This window comes from Lepisma saccharinum, chromosome 17, assembly GCF_977018435.1.
Source record: "Lepisma saccharinum chromosome 17, izLepSacc3.1, whole genome shotgun sequence".
Classification (NCBI taxonomy): Eukaryota; Metazoa; Arthropoda; class Insecta; order Zygentoma; family Lepismatidae; genus Lepisma; species Lepisma saccharinum.
In genome coordinates, this window is record NC_139245.1 from 1,788,728 (window position 1) to 1,809,218 (window position 20,491).

At 37.0% G+C, this 20,491-nt stretch overlaps 1 protein-coding gene across 1 annotated transcript in view; it reads left to right on the forward strand.

The window, feature by feature from the left end:
• LOC146001463 (putative NADPH-dependent quinone oxidoreductase VAT1L) overlaps positions 1-20,491 on the forward strand; it is a 115,850-nt gene that overhangs the window by 90,564 nt on the left and 4,795 nt on the right. Inside the window, exons 5-7 of the mRNA XM_083138789.1 lie at positions 10,303-10,406; positions 13,976-14,031; positions 15,694-15,888. Of these exons, the coding sequence (XP_082994915.1) occupies positions 10,303-10,406; positions 13,976-14,031; positions 15,694-15,888 (355 nt within the window). The remainder of the gene's footprint in view (positions 1-10,302; positions 10,407-13,975; positions 14,032-15,693; positions 15,889-20,491) is intronic.

Below are 20,491 nucleotides of genomic sequence, written 5' to 3' on the forward strand. Positions count from 1 at the left end.
AAGAACCCTACCCTGTAGATAAGCTAGCTGAGTTTTAAGTTTAAGGTTTATGTACCTTTGCACCAAATGAAGGTAGCATAAATAAATGGCGACCAACTTTTGGGGCTAGAGAATTAGGAACCAGACAGCGAAGAGAGAAAGAATAATTGAAAATGGAGGAAAAGGATAAAGATGGAAATGAGAATGGAGAAGCTACAATGAAGGAAGACATAGAAAAAAGGGAAACTTTCATTTGTTGCGGAGAGGAAGGAAACAAGGAAGAAATTATTTTCTGTGTCACATGTAAAGAAATGAAACATTGGACGTGCGAGGGAATAAGAAAGGAGAAATACATAGCAATAAGTAAAAGGGAAGAAGATTATACATGTAAGGAATGCAAGAAGGAAAAGCTAAAAGAAAAGCAGAAGAAGACAGAAGAAATAAACTTGATGGAAATGTTCCAAAAGCTGTCAATGCAGATAAATGAAAATAACAGAGAACTGAAGAAGATTGAAGAAGTAAAAGAAAAGTTGGAAGAAAATAACAAGGAAGTGAAAGAAAGGCTCGATGAAAATAGTAGAAAATTAGAAGAAGTAAGAAATGAAAGCAAGAAAATGTACGAGATAATAACCGAGACATGTGAAGAAAATAGAAGATCATTGGAAAAGAAGATTGAAGAAACAACATTGCTAATTGAAAACAAAAGCGTGGGTATAAATAGGAAGATCGAGGAAGAAGTTTCAAAACTTAGAGAGGAGAATATACATAGAACCAACAGTATGGAAAGAAAAATTGTTGAAAATAAATCGCAAATAGAAGCAGTATCTTCTAGAGTAGATGCAAATGAAAACAAGATAGAAGTAGTTGTTTCAAGAACAGAAGAAAATGAAAGCAAGACAGAAGTAGATGTTTCCAGAATAGCAGAAAACGAAGACAAGATAGAAGTAGCTATTTCCAGAATAGAAGAAAATGAAAGCAAGACAGGAGTAGCGAAGGTCCTGATAGAAGATAGAAGCTGGACGATGAAAGAGGAAAGTTCCAATGACGAGCATGACAGCAAGATAGACGAAGAAGCTATAAAGTTAAGCGAAGGAAACAAAGAAGAGACAGATAAGAAAATGGAAGAAGAAGAAAGAAGAATAGCAAGGGATGAAAAATTTACTTTTCAATGTAATGATGAAGAAATCCAGGTCGAAATGAAGATGAAAGAAGAAAGTTCCAGTGACGAGTCTCTGACGGAGGAAGAAAAGAAGCATACACATAACCGAAGATGTAAACAAAGAAGGAAGAAAAATAAAATGAGATTTAGATATATTCACTTAAAGACATGGAAGAAGAAGAAGATAAAGGAATTAAAAATAGAAAAGAACCTGAAGAAAGTTAAAAATATGCTAAAAAGGGTCGGCATAGATCAAATGGATTCTGATGCTACTTCGCCAAAGAGAAGGAAGAAGAAGACGAAACGGAAAAGACAAGGAGAGAATGCATTTGATGAAAATGTAGAACATAAGAAGAAATCTTGGCAGAAACCAGATTGGAAGAAGAGAGAAATGAAAGTAATTTCTTTATTAGAAGAAAGTTGGAAGAGGAGGAAGAAGGATCTTAAGAAGAATAGAAAAGAAAATAGAAGAAAGAAAAGAAAAGGAGGAAGAAAAAAAGAAAACAAGATGGTGACAAGCAGCGAGTATTTGAAAGAATTGGAAGATACAAATAGGACTGACTAGTGCTAAGTATGGAGATGTTATGATTTACAGACTGGCAAGCGTATGTTTCTAAAATTATTAAAGTTCTCTGAAAAAGTTCTAGTTCACCAGAAGAAAAATTCGTGGAATTATTAGTTGGGGTAAATATTAATGATCTATTTGAAAGAAGAAAAATTTAGTTACTGTAAAAAGATATACGTATATATATGATAGTCATCGTTGGAGGAAAATCTATTCTGCAAGTGATATCTTAAGAAAGAATAATGAGTGCTAATTTATGTCACCACTCCATTAAACAATGAGACGTATAGTGAAAGATCAAACTTGTAAAAGGAAAGAAGCCAAAGAAAGTAATATGGAAAGTGGAAATCAACTTTTCAATTGTACGAACAGAAGAGAAAGAAGAGAACAGTTAGGCACAGAAGGAAGTTAATCATGAAGAACTCAGGAAAAGGAGAAGAAAATATGAAAGAAGATCGAATAGTATCAGTAAAACATATTCTTTGTAAGCTTAGACGATTAAAAGTCATCGTGTATTTAGAAAAGTGCAAATGAAACGGGTTGTAATCCCAGAAGTTAAAGAAGAATCGGTTGTATTCCGAGAATGGGTTGTAATCACAGAAAATAAATATATCTAAATACATGCTGATATGAAATTAAGGCTGATGTGAAGAATTGTTGTAGCTGATAGAAACATTTAGATGGTTAACTTAGAGAAGAGAGAGAGTTCTTTGAAACGGAAAAATCTGAGCTAACTGATAATCTGTAGAGAGATTGCTGAAAGAAGAAAAGGGTGAAATGAAAATTACTTTTTTGGCAGGATATGGTCAGGTAAAGACTATCTTGGAGAGATTATACGAGCAGACTTGCAGGAGATGAGCTATTGAAGAATTATATTTTGTATCTAGAAATAACTTAAGATGTCACGAATATTTTCGGAACGGTGAAAAGATATCTAGGAACGAAAATAGAAAGAAGAGATAAATCGAGAGATGAGAAATAATGCTGCATGCCAGGAGATATAATTTCACAGTGAAAGTGAAAAGCAATGTAAGCAGAGAAAGCTATCAAAAAGTTATTTTTCATATATGAAGGCCCATATGAAGTGATAAGTACTTTTAGAAATACAGTTCTTGTAAAGCACATAAAAACAGATGTAGAAAGGAGAGAGAATTTAGATAACATTAGAAGATATAATTGTACAGAAGAGAAGAAAGAAAGCGTCAAGAAGAAATAATAGACTTGTACATATATAATTTGAAAAAAAAATGTATCTGCATATATATATATATATTACGACAATTTTTTTTTATGGCCAACGGGGGGAATATTGTGTTACGTACCCAATAGGACCAAGTAATGTGAATAGTTTGCCAAAGACGAATAGAGATGGCAGCACCAGGCGTGCAAGGTTAAGAATTGGCATAATATATATGAATAACTTTATAAATAAGAATAAAGCAAATTGGAAAGATGAAAAACAATAGAATATTTTATAAGAAGACAAAGAATAAATATGAAAGAAGTAAATTAATATATATATTTTATAAATCAAATCAGTGATCACATGTAAGTTAATATGAAAATTAAGGAAGTCAAAGCACTGATACAAGTTAGCGTCTTTGAACAGATATTGCATCTGTTTGGTTGATTTACCATTCCCGTAGCGGAAATTTTGTTTACATCAGTGGCGAGCGCGTTCTGATCGACGCCCCACAGCACTTTTTGGTTGCGCAGTTTAACTGTAGCACCTACTTGGATGCGCATGTCAATCGGCTGCACCAAGTATACACTCTGTTGTACCTAGTTAGTGGTGGCGCGTTCCGATCGAAGCCCCAAGGGAGGATATTAGTATTATTCCCAAAGCTTAAAGGAAAAAGTTGGTAAAGGATAAAGGAATTCGTTAATTAGTCAAAACCTAAATAAATTGAAATCCAGAGGGAAGTTCTCAAAGAAGATAAGAAGGAAGTCCCGATCCAGAACGTCCATTAAGAGGGAAGTCCATATCCTCCATATTAAGAAGGAAGTCTAGATCCAGACCGTCCATTGAGAAGGAAGTTCCGATCCAGGCCGTCCATCAAGAAGGAAGTCCCAACCCAGAACGTCCATTAAGAGGGAAGTCCAGACTGTCCATTGAGAAGGAAGTTTCGATCCAGATCTGCCCATTACAATGGAGGAAGAAGATTGAGATGAAAATTGACTGTAAACGAGAAAATTATAGAAGAATGTAGCTTATCATGTAAAATTCTTATTCCATGTATCCTGTGTTTAAATAATATATTCGTTTAAACGTCTCCATTGGAAGGCATCCTGTCTGGTTTCGTTGTCTACAAAGAACCCTACCCTGTAGATAAGCTAGCTGAGTTTTAAGTTTAAGGTTTATGTACCTTTGCACCAAATGAAGGTAGCACACGCACATCAAGCTAGGTGTCGGGCATTGCGTAAGCGAGCTTCCTTGAACGAGAATCCCCAGACTTCGGTGATTGCCAGGTTTTTCTCTTTACCCCGTAGTTTCAGAAGAACTAACAAGTCACGTGAAACCGGATGTAGTTGTTTCAGTCCAACACGAACACCACTGTCTTGTGTTGTCAACAGCAATTAAATTTCGCAACACATGGAGACTTTGAATTTGTTAGTAACAGGGACCTTGAGTTGTAAAACTTTTAATTTTGTTTTCAATTTATCAATTTTCCATAAGAATGTTTCGTTATTATATCAACCCGATGACTATATATTCTCCAAATTATTAGTTTTAAGCGTCTTCAAATATGGGTTTGTTTGTTTGGTTTATTTGATGTCAATTTTCTGGTCTTGAAATCGTAAATCTTATCTCGTCATTTTTACGTAGTTTGTTGAAATGTCAATTTGCACGATTTATCTCAAGATACTAACTAGAAATTATTTAAATCGTGTTACTATCAATCCATTCTGTAGAACTAGATAATGCGCAACATCGTGAGCGAAAGGTGAATTGTTGAAATTACAATGTACAAAAACCTTTTGTAATGTAAATGCAGATTTTATGATACCTTTTATGGACCCCCGTGCTCTAGTATTCAGCATAACGTGATGTCAGAAATGTAGTGAGGTCATTTCATATTCGATAAACAGGCAACGTCCGCTCACCATCATGGATATTGCTGAAACAATTATGTTAAAGAATCACATGAAACGCCCAAAAATAAAAATAAAATATATTTTCATTTTCTGTTGATTTGTTACAGTATTACAAGCTCACAAAGAAAAGCACTATTTGGTAAAAAAAAACCAAAAAGATCCATGTATGTTTTGGGGGAGGGGGCTAGTTTGCTCACGTTGTAGTATGTATGAAATTCGCAAGAATCCAATGCTTTGAATGGGATATTTGATCGAATTTTTTTTAAAAAATGTACTGCCGATAACAATGTCATCACAAGAAGGGGTCTGTGTTAATTGGGCTTGTCCCTTTACATGTTTCACCTAATAATCCATCCTCATTGGGCCTCCCCGATGGCAGAGTCGTAGGTAGCGTCATTGCCTTGTAATCGAGGGATCGCGGGTTCGAACCCGGTGGAGGCACATAGTGGTTCGGATCCCACTTAGGTCCAGTCCCGATTAGCCTTACTGTGCATAAAGTGGACTTAAAACACAATCATTCATCCTCATCGTCGTGATTAGCCTAAAGTGAAAAAAAAACGTTATCTAGTACAAAAGCAAACGCTTACAATATTTGAGTAATTGAAAAAATGTAAACAAAATATTTCATTCCTTTTCATTATTTTGTTCAAAGTAAATATAAAATGTAAGGAGGAAATAGAATAAGCAGCAGTAAAAATGGAAGTGCTTCTTGCAGGGTGGTCAGGCACACTCTGGGTGGCATGAACCTGCATTGGATGTGGGTGGGCGCCAGACTTGTTGCATTTACCAGGTTGGCACGCGTCCAGAAATGTAGAAGCAGCACCTGCAACTGGAATATTGTTTCTCAGAAATGTTGAAACAATTGAAATTTTGTGTGGGGAAAAAACAACACTCAAACTTCGAAGTACAGGAACAATATGGAAGATTTGACCAAAGTGATGAAAGCTGAAAATTAGTAATTGAAATTTAGGACTAAGTGTAAAAGTAAAGAAAAAAATGGGAAAATGTCATAATCTTGGAAAATCGGTTGCCTTGCTGTTTTTTTTTTTTTTTTGTTTTTTTTTCACTGAGAATTCATTAGCAGCTCATAGCATTGCGATGTATGAGTTGTAGAAACCTGCAGTTTGTGCTGGATTGTGTGCCCAACTGCTCTCTAATGTTTTAAAGTTTTTGGAAGATTAAATGAAAAAGTATATACTTAAATACTCTAACAAAACTAGTTGGATAACATTGCAATTTTTTTTCAACTGTTTTTGGCCATTCATAATCATCAGTCAAAAAACCTTTCAAACACACACGTACAAAGTTTCAGCTTTGCAACCACACTCCCCTCCCAGAACCCAGGTTTCCTGGTGGTTATACTTATGTTATATTTTCACACTCCCAGTCATACCTGTAATATGATTTATATTATTAGCTTATAATTTTTTCGTCCCCAGAGTTAAAGCTGTAATGCATTTTGTTTTTATATTCTTTTGCCACACAAAATAATATTTAATTCATGTGTATGAAAACGGGCAGTTATAAATAGAGAATGCATGATAACAACTGATGCTATTCAGTGGCGGCGATTATAGGGTCAAGGGAGGGAGGGTCAGTTCCCCCCCCCACTTTTTGCCATTTTTGTTACCGCACTATGCTAAACCTTCTGTATCAAGGGAAAGTAAACTGTTCTTGCCCCCTAGTTTTGGAACCCAATCGCAGTCACTGATGACACCTATTGCATTATTGTAATGCTTAGCAATTAATGAACATACACATACAGCACACACACATCCAGGAGACGTCTAACGGATATTCTTTCCGAAATTCTGGATATCCATAGGATGTCCCGGAATGTCCAGTAGGCATCTCTAGGACGTCCTCTGGATGTCCATATGATATCCAGGAAGGATGTGTTTTGGACATTTTTTGGGTGCGTTTTTGGACATTATGGATATGTTTAGGCCATTCTGTGGATAATTTTTGAACATGTTTTGGACACGTATGGATCATTTTTGGATGTGTTTTGGAACATTATGTGGATCAATTTGGACATTCTATGGATGACTTTTGAACATGGGTTCACGTGACATGGGACATTATCTGGATGTTTTTATTTCATTGTGGATAAGGATATATTCTGGAAAAAATTGTACCTAATGTGGACATTATGCTGATACAGGGTGGCTACTCACCGGAAATTCCTTGAATTCCGGGAATTATGCGTGAATTATTGTGTCCGGGAATTATACGTGAATTCTGAGGAAAAATTGCAACTTTTATTAATCTATTCATATTCATAAATGTTAGGAGGAATGTTTTTCACATTTTAGATTTTGTGTTTGTCGAGGAAGTAATAGAAAGATGCATTGGAAATATTATAAAACAGAATTCTTATCTGAACTCGTGGTAGGACAAATGTATAATGTTGGTAGGCTAGGATAATTGCTAGATGCGGGAAAAGATCCCAGAGGAAAGTACAGTATACAGGCAGGTCACAAAGTGGGTGTACCCCCCTTTGTTTCCGATACTACAGTGGTTGTTGTTATAGCGATGTGATCACGTACCTGATAGTTCACTTTTCCAGGACATTGGCATGGAGACCATCATGATCTTAGCACAGCTGAATTCTGTGCCATGTCCTGGAAGATGTTTTGAGTAGATATTCAGGCGTCACGTCCTATCAGCATCAGAGAGTTCATTAACGTGACAAGGACGGTGCGGCTTGCACTTGAAAATAAAGTTTCACGTGTTTCATCATGGTCGAACGATTGCAAATCCACAACAATTAAACATACTTTCAGACGAAAACCCAGGGGTACGCCCACTTTGTGGCCATCCTGTAGATTCCTATTTTAGTTTCTCGTACAGTCTTCCTTATTTTAGCTTACTTTTATCAACAATGTATCATTTCTAAAACTGGGACGTTTATGTAAGAGTACAATATTGGAGATAGGCTATTATTTTGCATCATTTATATTTCTTTAGGATAGAAGCAGCAAGTCGAGTATTACTTTCTAGAACTGTAAATATTATTTTTTCTAGTTTGTTACAATCTGTGACAGTTCAGGAAAGTAATATACGAGACCTGCTTGATGTGCTTTATCAAAAATTTGCTACTCTTCTTATCCAAGCATCCTCCTATAAAAATATTGTTTTATGCAACACAATCTTCAACTGTAAAGAAATTTTCAGAGCAAAAATTCTATCAGGACTCGAACTAGAAAATTTTGAAATAATTTGCTAGTGATCTATCTGTCCAGGTCCTACTTTAAAGCATCCAAGTTCAGTGGAGTAATTAATTATAGAAAAGACCACCCACTCTAGTGGAAATAGCGGTGTGAAGTATGTGGGTTTATTTCACGCTGTTGAGTACTAGCATGCAATAGGGTCCATATTAAATCTTGGATGAACCTAATTTTTTGTCCTTGAATTCCGAAAAACTTGACACCAAAACATGATGATTCTGAATTGTGTTAATGAACGACAAAACATTTTAGAAATAGAGCGCCGTATATTGTGTGTTTTTGCCTCTTGTTTTTTTTTTTTTTTTTGTAACACAAGGAATATTTTAAAGGTAAAGTTTCCCCCTGTACAGTCACCGGCAATAAAAAATGGGACACCTAGATCCTGAAATACTCGCTTCCCTGCAAGACATTGAGTGTTGCCAAACTCTACGGCGATAAACTGACTTTAATAGATAATTTTGAATGGCAACTTCTACCAGCCCCTTGCAGGCAAACTAGTATTTCAGGATCTAGGTGTCCCTTTTTTTATTGCCGGTGACTGTACATTGCACCATGCCATTCAGGAATACAGAAGGTGTGGAGGATAGAGCTTTATGCATTCTCGATCACGGCCATACTGGAGGTGATGTGATCAGCACTACGCTCCGTCCAGCAGTACACTCGCACTCTCTCTCGATCTCGCACTCACTCACTCACTCACTCACTCTCTCTCGATCTCGCACTCACTCACTCACTCTCTCTCGATCTCGCACTCTCTCTCGATCTCGCACTCTCTCTCTCTCTCTCTCGATTTCGCACTCTCTCTCTCTCTCTCGATTTCGCACTCTCTCTCTCTCTCTCTCGATTTCGCACTCTCTCTCTCTCGATTTCGCACTCTCTCTCTCTCTCTCTCTCTCTCTCGATTTCGCACTCTCTCTCTCTCTCTCTCTCTCGATTTCGCACTCTCTCTCTGTCTCTCTCTCGATTTCGCACTGTCTCTCTCTCGATTTCGCACTCTCTCTCTCTCGATTTCGCACTCTCTCTCTCTCGATCTCGCACTCTCTCTCTCTCTCTCTCGATCTCGCACTCTCTCTCTCTCTCGATCTCGCACTCTCTCTCTCTCGATCTCGCACTCTCTCTCTCTCTCTCGATCTCGCTCTCTCTCTCTCTCTCTCTCTCTCTCTCTCTCTCTCTCTCTCTCTCTCTCTCTCTCTCGATCTCGCACTCTCTCTCTCTCGATCTCGCACTCTCTCTCTCTCTCTCTCTCTCTCTCTCGATCTCGCACTCTCTCGCTCGCTCTCGATCTCGCACTCTCGCTCGCTCTCTCTCTCTCTCTCTCTCTCTCTCTCTCTCGATCTCGCTCGCTCTCTCTGTCTCTCTCTCTCGATCTCGCTCGCTCTCTCTGTCTCTCTCTCTCGATCTCGCACTCTCTCTCTCTCTCGATCTCGCACTCTCTCTCTCTCTCGATCTCGCACTCTCTCTCTCTCTCGATCTCGCACTCTCTCTCTCTCTCGATCTCGCACTCTCTCTCTCTCTCGATCTCGCACTCTCTCTCTCTCGATCTCGCACTCTCTCTCTCTCGATCTCGCACTCTCTCTCTCTCGATCTCGCACTCTCTCTCTCTCGATCTCGCACTCTCTCTCTCGATCTCGCACTCTCTCTCTCTCGATCTCGCGCTCTCGCTCGCTCTCTCTCGATCTCTCGATCTCTTTCGTCATATATTCGCACTTATGCACACAAATTCACACACACGCATCTACACATCCGAAAAGTGCTTGTATTCACACACATAGGCAGAGTAAGCAGAGCCCATTCTTCACTACCATGCAAGGTAACGTCCTCATTCAACTGCAAGATTTGTCAAATTTGTGATAACACGTGGATGTAATACCACATATCCCATGAATATCCAGAACTGGATGTCCTATGGATATCCAGGATGGGAGATTCTCTGGATATCTAGGATGGGATGTCCAATAGACGTCCCATGGATGTGATCTGGACATTGTGGATATCATATGGACGTCCCTTGGAGATGTGTGTTGTATGGGATTGAAATTGAAATGAAAATGCATAGTAGAATTATTCACAATATATGTAAATCAGAAGATGTCCTACCTTCCTGATAATTAATGAATATGTGCAGTATTTCTAGTACCTTTTATTATTATTCTTAATTCTTCCTGTACTTGTTTCAATAGCCTGACAGTTTATTGATGTGAAAGTTGTTTAGTTTATTTAAATTTGTCAGTATGTTTTTCTGGTTTTCCACTAATACTTTATGTAAATTGTAGGAACTCCCCTGAAGGTTTGGACCTAGTCTTGGATTGCATGTGTGGAGAAGAATGTTCCAAGGGATACTCTCTTCTGAAGCCTATGGGAAGATACGTGCTTTATGGTAAGGTACCCTAGTATCAGTATTCTCCCATGTTATGTGGTATATCATGAATATGAATTATAGTTCACTTATGTTCATGCATAATGGCAAAGTTCTGTTTTGCCATTAAATGTTTGTATGAACATTAAAATTATGGGAAAAGTTGTTCAATAGCAAGATATGAACAGAATTTTCTAAGTATGTATTTACAATAATCATTAACAATAGACCATGATAATCATGTAAAAATTTCAAAAGTAATATTGAATTTATGGCAATGTAGCAGTGACGTGCGTTGACGTCTACACTTGGGGTAGCAGTCAGTGGCGTGCTCAGGGGGATCACACCCCTCCCCCCTTTAGGGCTCAGTATTCCTAAGAAAAGAATGTCAATAACAGGAAAACATTGCAAAATGATGAATGAGTACTAAAAGAAAGTACACATAACCCCACCCATATTCGAAAATAAAAAAACTATTTGATTTGACTACTAAGCCAGAGATGCTGGGTACGAATCTCTGCTATATCTACTTAGAGAAAAAGGAGTAGATATACAGTGTGTCCGTAAAGTCATGGTGCACTTTTGACCGGTCACAGGAAAGCAACAAAACAAGATAGAAATGTGAAATCTTCACCAAATAAAAGGAAAACTCTCCAAGTTTCCGTTCTATGATGCGCAAGCGTGTGCGCACACAGGTGATGACGCAACACCACGAACTGCGCAGCAGCAGATCGGCCCTCGCCCACACCAGTCTAGATGTGGACTGTACAGAGGCGCTTCGTTGTACACGCGACGATATTCACGTTGCACTTTGCTCACGGATTCGAACTTCGCAAGCCACAGAACACACTGGACTTTTCTCTGTACTGTCCACATCTCGACTGGTGTGGGCGAGGGCTGATCCGCCGCTGTGCAGTTCGTGGTGTTGCGTCATCACCTGTGTGCGCACACGCTTGCGCATCATAGTACGGAAACTTGGAGAGTTTTCCTTTTATTTGGTGAAGATTTCACATTTCTATCTTGTTTTGTTGCTTTCCTGTGACCGGTAAAAAGTGCACCATGACTTTACGGACACACTGTAGTTGTAGCTTGGGAATATGTATGGTGGTTTGACCTATGTACTAGATATAACTAACTATTTCAGTTTCAAGAAAGAAGTGTACATACAGAAAGAGGGATTAGTCATGGGCTACCCTATTTCAGGGATTGCATCGTGGATCTTCATGCACTTTATAGAAAAAACTGCCTTAGAACAAATGGTAGGAAATATTAAATATTTCGGGAGATACGTCAATGACGTTCTGGTTATAGGGGGGAAAAGCTGATCTTCTGAAATTATTTGAAGTACTGGGGAAACAAGATCCCCGAATTAAATTCACAAGAGAAGACATGGTAAAGGTTGTAATGGGCTTCTTAGATCTAAAAATCATCAGAACCGGAACAAAAATTAAAACCGGGGTTTTTCATAAAACCCTTGCCGGAGACTTCTAAATTCACAGCCAGTCAGAACATGCCAAAAGAACAAAACACGTAGTCTTTCTTTTACATTCGGGGGATACGACTATGCAGTCAAAAGAACGAGAGGGCAAAAGGAGAAGAATGGATCTATAGGATGGGTTAAGAAAAATGGATACAAAGAGGAAAACTTGAATAAGATACGCATGAAAGCACACAAGATATGTAAAAAGGATAGGAGGGGGAAGAAATGAATGGTGACAAAGGAGGAAAGACAAATGAAAACTAAATTGACATGGGGAATAAGAAATACAAATATATCGGCATTCCGTATTTCAAAGGAATTTCAGTAAAGGTAGAAAGAGTAGCTAAAGAATATGGCATCAAATGCGGGATGAGGGCACCACGAACGGTAGAGAAACATTTCACACAATATAAAAAGGATGGGAAAGAAAAGGAAAATAAAATGGAAGATGAAAAAGGGGTTTGTGGTATAACATGTTCGTGTAATAAAGAATATATAGGTCAAACTGGTGGGAGCATGAAAATTAGGTGGGGGAGCATGACAAAGACAAAAGAAGGAACCCCAAGAACTAGACTATCAGAACGGGTGATCGAGGAAGAACATGAAATTCAGAAGCGAGAAATAGTGAGAGTTGATCATAAACCATTAAGTAGGAATGTATACGAAGCAACATATATCCGCAAAGGGAGGGATAATAAACTAAACAGAGAAGACTGGAACATTGACGAAAAATGGATCAAAATGTTCAAAAGATGGGATACAACAAGAGGAAAAAATCTGCTTCAAGGTCACCCCGGCTATGATCAGCGCGTCTCACAAAATAATATATTTAGAGCTAGATATGACGTAACCCAACGGAAGTAGGAGAGAAAGGGAGTAAGAGGGAAATACACCGCACAACTTCCGGCATTCCATGAGAGACCTCCTCAGTCAGCTGCACAGAGTTTACGGAGCCACTTCTGGAAAAGTTCTTTTAACGTGTTTTTATGGACTTTTATATCAGGATTCGAACATAATGGGAGAAATAAGGCACCTACACAAGTTCAACTGCCTTAAATCACATTTTAACCTTCTTATCCATTTTTACCATACCTCTTGATCAAAGTCTTGTTTGATGCAACCAATGGCATAATTAAATTGGCATAGCTTATCTACCTGATGAAGGGAGTAGTTACATCCCGAAACGTAGTTTCACTGAAATCATATGCTCACCAACGTAAGTACTTATGTATTTTATAAAAGATCTTTTCTTTTTATATTGTACTGATCATCTATACTTCGTGAGTAAGTTGCACCTGTATCAACATGAACTACTTAAAACATCTTGTTGTAGGTGTTGTCCTTGCTTTCTCTTGTTTGACATACTTTTCCTTGATGGGAAGTATATTCTTGCAATGTAGTTGTTATACAGGGGAGGCAAATGCTAAGTTATGCAGGAAAACAAGTATGTGCACCCATACACACACAGGATTGATATGTAATGGTTACAGTAAATGTTCAATATGCACATCACCTGCTTAAAGGCATGCGTCAACACTCCCAGTTGCGCAAGACGTGGTGGGGGCAATATCACCTTGTAACCTGATTTTTGCCTCACCCTCTACGAGGAAAGTTTGAAGATGACATGAATATTACAGTATATTAACATGTGAAATTGTAAAAATATCTTGAAGTAATTTTTCAATGTGTAGTGAGGCCACTTAAGGTTTGGTGTGACCTTTGCGCGACACAAGGGCAGCGGTTTTCAAATTTTCCTCTCCTTTTGAAAAACCACTGATATTCGAAAATCGAAAAAATTAACATCTGCTTAGAATCCCTTCTAGGGCATTCACGTGCATCTTCATGCATTTTGCTTTTGCTGTTGTAGATGTCATGACTATTTGTCTATTTAACTATTGATAATATCTGGACAACATCAAAAGCATACTACACAACAAATCACATGAATGCCCTATAAGGAATTCTGAGCAGATGTAATGTTTCAGATTTTGGAATACCATAGTGGTTTTTCGATAAGAGGAAAATTTGAAAACAGCTGCCCTGGCTTTGGTCAGAAGTCCAGCTGAGTCTGAACAAGTAGAAGCATATTAAGTTTGTTTTTTCATTTCAGGAACATCTCATGTTGTTACTGGTGAAACCAAGAGTTTCTTCAGTTTTGCTCGTTCAGTGAGTAGCTTGTTTTATTTATTTAAACATGAACTGAGAGTTGCTTGCAGTTATTTTTCTTCTTCCAAATACCATAGACAAATTACATGAAATAGCATTACAAGAAAGTGGTGTAAATTTGGCTTCCAAGACCTCCTTCCTAGTGTGTCATCATGAGACTATTTCTGTTTAAATAATATTTAATCCATTGCCCCCTTTTATCCCAAAGCTTACAACTCCACAAATTGGCACACAAGATTTATTAGCTACAGGAATAGGGTGACTGGGACAGTCCATATTATTAAAAAGCCACTACTTGTCCCATTTTATAAAAGTCTAGGAGTTATCTTGAGAACCAAACACTTCATGCTAAAAAAGATGTGTTTTGTGTGTGTTCAGTTATTTGTAGAATAAGTATGCAGTTGTTTCTTTGTGGAATTGCAACAAGAATTTAAAGTTCCTGCATCTTGACACAAAATCAAAAGAAAAATCTAGAGTTGTGTGTGTGATATGTGGGGTAAGGTTTTCGGGGAGTGATAAAGAATAAAGCTGCTCTCAAGAAGATTATCTGATAAATACGGCTAGGACGGTAGGACTAACGTCAAAGATTGATCACAAAGAACAAGAAACACTATGAGAGTCATAAAATCATAATAATTAATACATTTTGACAATGGGAAATCATATTTCATTTAATGTTTATGATGTATCATTTATGTCATCCATACTTTAATAAATAATGTTATTTCATTCATTGTTTTCTGCCTAATTGGTAGGCTTTTCACTGCAATCTCCAGCTTTCCCTATTCTTTGCATTATGCTTTGTAATAGCATATGACCCAGTTAATTTATTAATATTCATAACAATAATTTTATAATTAGGCCTAACAGATTTTTCAGGAAGTAAAGGGGGGGGGGGTCAGCTTTCTTCATGCATATTGTTTGTGGATGTTTTAACAAATAACCTCTCAAGGTTGATGCCAACATACCAAATATATATCTAGAATCGTGAGGAAAGATGGTACCAGGAGGAAGAGGGGCAGGTGTGGAGGATGCTGTACCCCCTTCCCCAAACAAACAAGAAAATCTAGATAAATGCCCCTTTAATATTAATATGCATCTCGTATGATATTTTCCATATTTGAAATGTGACTTAACCCCTCATCCCCCCAGAAAGTATTGTCTATGGCTCCCCACTCACCTTCCCTGATTTCGTATTTGAAACTTTGAAAGCAAAACTTGCCCACATTAACAACTGTACTATTGAAAATCTAAATATAGTAATCTCACTTAGAAGTATGGATTTGAATTTCATTTGACTGAACATTTCTTCTTTTACCAACCACTCTTCATAATGGGTGGTCATTATGATTAACATTATGCACTACAATGAACTTCATTGATGTTCAGCTTTCGGAGTGTATTAGTATGGTGCAAGAACTGAATTGCAATACTAAAGTTTTGCAGTAATTTGAAATGTCCGGTAATTTCAGATTTGGTTGCCAGTAAATAGATTACATTTCAAGTTTAGAGAATTTGGAATGAAATTAGCAAATTTATTAGTCATTACTCAGCCTTTGTATGCACGAGTGCTAATATACCTGTATACGGAATGACGTCAGTTACTCCCTAATTTTAATTATTAAAGTACATAATTATTTTAATAATGATTATAATTTTCAGTGGTGGCAAGTTGACAAAATCTCCCCGATCAAACTGTTTGATGAGAACAAGTGTGTGTCTGGTTTCAACTTGAGACATCTGCTCTTCAATCAGAATGGATCAGAATATGTGAAGAAGATGGTGAACAAAGTATTTGATCTGTGGAAGGATGGAAAAATTAAACCAGTGATAGATTCAACGTGGGCACTGGAGGATGTGAGTATACTTGTACAAAAATACACACTTGCACATCATGTTGATAAATTGTAATTAAAAGTGCAAACATTAGAAACAAATTAAGGAATTAAATGTTTAAGAAGTTTGCATATTAATGTTTCAGTACCTTATTACTAAGTGTGTAAGTAGTACTTTGAAGACTTGTACACCATGTTAACTATATAATAAGTATCTGCTTTGCATGGGCAACCATGAACAAGTTATAATTTTTGTAATCTTTCTCTCTTCATATAACATCAGTCTTCAAACTATTATCTTAAGTCCCATGTGTCAATATTTTCATATTAATAATGAAGAGATGCATTTACTCATTGGTATTTAAGTATTTTCCAAAAATGAACCTTGTATTAGCAACATGAAGTTGATATTGTTTAAACTAATGGTTCCCATACTGTGTACTGTGGCTAACTTACAAGGGCACTGCAAAATGTTCCAATATTTTCACTGAAATGACACTTGCTAGTCTACACATGGTTTTAGAATTGGACCAAAGTACATGTTAAGAATTGATCCAAATATGTGTTTATGTAGTACTTTTTACTCTTAAAATATTTCTGAATTTGAAATGTGTGTATTTTTTATCTTAAGACAAGCAACCTAACCATACTGAGCATTGCAAGTGTTAGATAGGCCTACATTGTGACGTTGGTGCCGAAAAAATTTGAAACACTAAGGGTGTCAAAAAAAGAAAAAGGTTGGGAACCCCTGGTTTAAACCATTAATCAGGACAGGACCTACAGTTTAAGTGGGATGCAAACCATTGTTCACTGTGCCTGTGTTAGGTATCGAATCTCTGAGACCTTGATTACAAGGTGAAAGCATTTCCACTACACTATACTATAGACTTGATTTTAGGTATAAAACAAGGGAAGAAGAGAAATGGAACTGCACTGAGTCTTAGACTTGGTCTTGCATGGGTTGGCACACAGCCATTTTTCCAGATGGGGGGAGGCAAGCAATACTAAGAAATAAATTCAAAATAATAATTGTAATCATGTGATTGCATGTATTTTTCAACAAAAACATCACAATTTTAATGTGTAACAAACATTCAAGTTTTCTCTTTTCCTTTGCAAATCTATGTAAGGCATGTCCATAGTATACATTTAAACGATTCACAATTCTTCAATTAACACTCATGTATAATCCGTCTACCCTAATCTCATTCATTGTTGACCTGAACTAAATCCTCACTCTCTGCTAGATGCTAAATGAAATTTCCCACTGCACAATTCATAGGAGGGAGAGCTAATGCAATTTCTGTTGCCTGCCTCTGCAGTGTTAACAAGGTTGAACATGTCAAAAGCCAACCTTTTGTCTGCGATCCAATATTCGAACCAGCATTTGGATGGTAAAACTGAATTACAGGTGCCATGTGTGTCATCTGCAAATGCTGTAATTCCTGCAAGCTCAAAGATGTCATGGCAAATGCAATGTCAATAAAGCATTGGCAGTTCTATATTTTTTCTTCTGAAAACCACATATTAATCTGAAAAGTACGAACAGTAAATTGTCACTGATGTTACGTATCCGCACATGTAAACCATATGTCCCAATGATTGAAGTAAGGAACCATAGATGGCAGCACACAGAAGAAATATTTGGATTGCAGATTATAGTAACAATGCACACTCGAATTGAATGAAAGTGTTTGGTGAAATGAAATTAATTGTGCTTACATAAATTTATGAACAGAGATAAACAATGGAAATGAAGTTAGAAAGTTATTACAATTTTATATCTCTACCTTTTTGGTTGTTTTCCCCGGTGTAGCACGAACTCTGTGGCAGCCCCCAAGCACTTCGTTGCAGCACTGACATTGCTGACCCAGATCGAGGTTGAGCGTGGGACAGGTGGCGCCCTTTGATTAACCAATTTTTTCTTCCTTTATTAGGCTATTGCGCATCAAATTATTGATTCGTATTATTGTTGTATCTTTGACAAAGCCCAAAAAGAAGGGAAATATAGCATGGAAGATACGGAAATCAATCAAATGTTTAATAAATGAAGGAATTTGGATATAGGCCTTGGTAAATAAGAGAGATATTTACTAGAAGAATAAATATATGAAAGGCATAGGATTTCATCGATAGAAGTAGTAGTTTATAGAAGAATAAGTATATTGATTAATGGAAGAAGTTTAAAGAATAAGTATATTAATTAATAGAAGTAGTTTATAGAAGAATAAGTATATTGATCAATAGAAGAAGTTTAAAGAATAAGTATATTGATTAATAGAAGAAGTCTACTAACAAATGGAAGAATAAGTATATTGATGAGTAGAAGAAGACTATTGACTAGTAGAAGTAATAGCCTATTAACCAATTGATAGAAGAAGAAGCCTCTTAACCAATTTATAAATCAGCTGATTAATTGATAGAAGAGGAAGTCTCGCATATCGATAAAGAAGAAGAGGGAGACTATTAGCAGATGGAAGAAGCTTGTTAGCCAAATAGAAGTAGTCAATCACGTATCCAGAAAGAAGCAGCAGCCTTCCAGTAGATGAAATATGTTTTATAGAGATATATGTGACCAAGAAACAGACAGCTTTAAATACAATCCTGTATATAAATTTAATGTAATATGAAAATTAAGAATATACGGTGCATTGTACCCTCCGTAGTAGGTTAAACAAGTTTTCCTTTGTTCACTTTCTCCTTCTAAAATAAGTTATCAATCAGTTTTAGTTGCCCTGAGAATTTCATGTTTTACCCTGGCCTAAGCCGGACTGGTGTCACTCTCTCCAGCGGCTCTTACCACTGATTCACTTGTTTGTAACCATCACACAAAGAATATATACTTTAAAATTGTGGCAATGATTTATTTTCCTTTCATGTTTTTCCATTGGGAGAAGAGAAATTTGAAAAGGAAACAAAATTTACTTTTTCATGTAAAACGTAAGCACCAAATAACCAGTCAAAATCTTTTTTATAAATTTTTCGCAGTATGTAATACTTTGGAAAACACCCATGTTTGCATTGAACAATGGCTTTTCTCTTTGGTGTGAACAGTCTCAGGTTCAGACCTAGAGCATAAATTAATTCTATAGTGCAAGGACAGTTGAACTTCCTGCTTAAAGTGGAAGTTGTGGAATTTGACTACCATGCGAGAGACTGGTTTGATCCCCAGCAAGGTAGAACCGGAATTTTTTTTACGTGTTCAAGTGGCTCCTGTGCCCACCCAGCATTGTATAAAGTAGGTTCCTGGAGGAAACGGGGGGGGGGGGGGGGAATGCAGCTAGGGGTGTGATGCTGATCACATCATCCGAACCTTCGGCTGTGATCAAGAAAGTGTGGGGCCTAACTCCACACCCCTATACGCCTTTATGGCATGGTGGAGCACAGGGGAGCACTTTACTTTTAAAAGCTAGAAGTAACTTTACTTTTAAAAGCTAGAAGTGGTGGTAGAATTGTTGGCAGATTTTAGCTGTTGCAGAGCAATTGCAGCATATAACTTTAAATACACTCGGGGCCCCTAGCCAGGATTTTATTTCGGAGAGGGGCTCATCCCTTACCAGCACAGGCATTGCCAGAAATATTTGTAGAGGGGGGATTCCACTGATAAAACTTGATTAGTAGAAATAATGATGACAAGAATAATTATTACCAAAGTTATAATTGTCACTTTACAGTAATAATTATTATAAGTTAAACAAATTTTAATCCAAATTTATTGTTATATAAATGGAACTTTGCTACTTGATCCACCGTATGAGTGAATATCCAACACAACTGTTGTCCATTATTTTCATACATTTTGTAGTTAGTGTACTGAAATTCATAGTTATTGTATTTTATTATTAACTTTTACACATCCCGTTGAAAAAAGGGCTTTAAAAGTTAGGGCCAAGTTTTTACTCATAAAGTTTATATTGTGTGACTTCTTGCAAAGAAATCTATAAATTTTGAGAGCTGTGGATCCATTTATTCTTTAGATTAAATGGTGGAATATAAAAATATAAGCTGGTTCCTCTATTGTACAGTAAACTTTTTTTGATCTAATGTTGAATCCTGCCAATGAAGTAAAATTAATTACCACTATACACCATTTAAATTAGATATTTGTAGGATTTCGGGAGGATTCAGCCCTCTTAGCCCTCCCCCTGACTACATGCCTGAATACACTATTACTAGTACTCTTTGAATACACTATTACTACTACTCTTCTTACTCCATAGTGCAGAAGTACTTTTAGGCACAAGGTATACCAAGTAGCTTTTCATTGTAATAACCAGCATACACTCATCACTTCTGTTTTTTGACTTTCAAATCAGTATCTTACTGTTGCTTTGAAATGCCTCCCAAATTGTGTTCATTATGGTTTAGTTGAAAAAGAGATGTAGATCCTACAGGGGATCTCACTTGAAACTTTTTCACACCAAGGACGAATGAGTAAACCAAAAGCTCAAAAGTTTTTAACACCCCGTATCTTTTCTGTGTGTGCCCAAAAGTGTGGAGGATTTCAGAATAATCTCTGTAGTGTGAAAGTTTGATTTGCACTTGCTTTTGCATTTGTAAACTTTCTTATGTACCAACTTCTAAAGCTGCATCATCAAAAAGCAATAATAATGTTCAGATTGAAT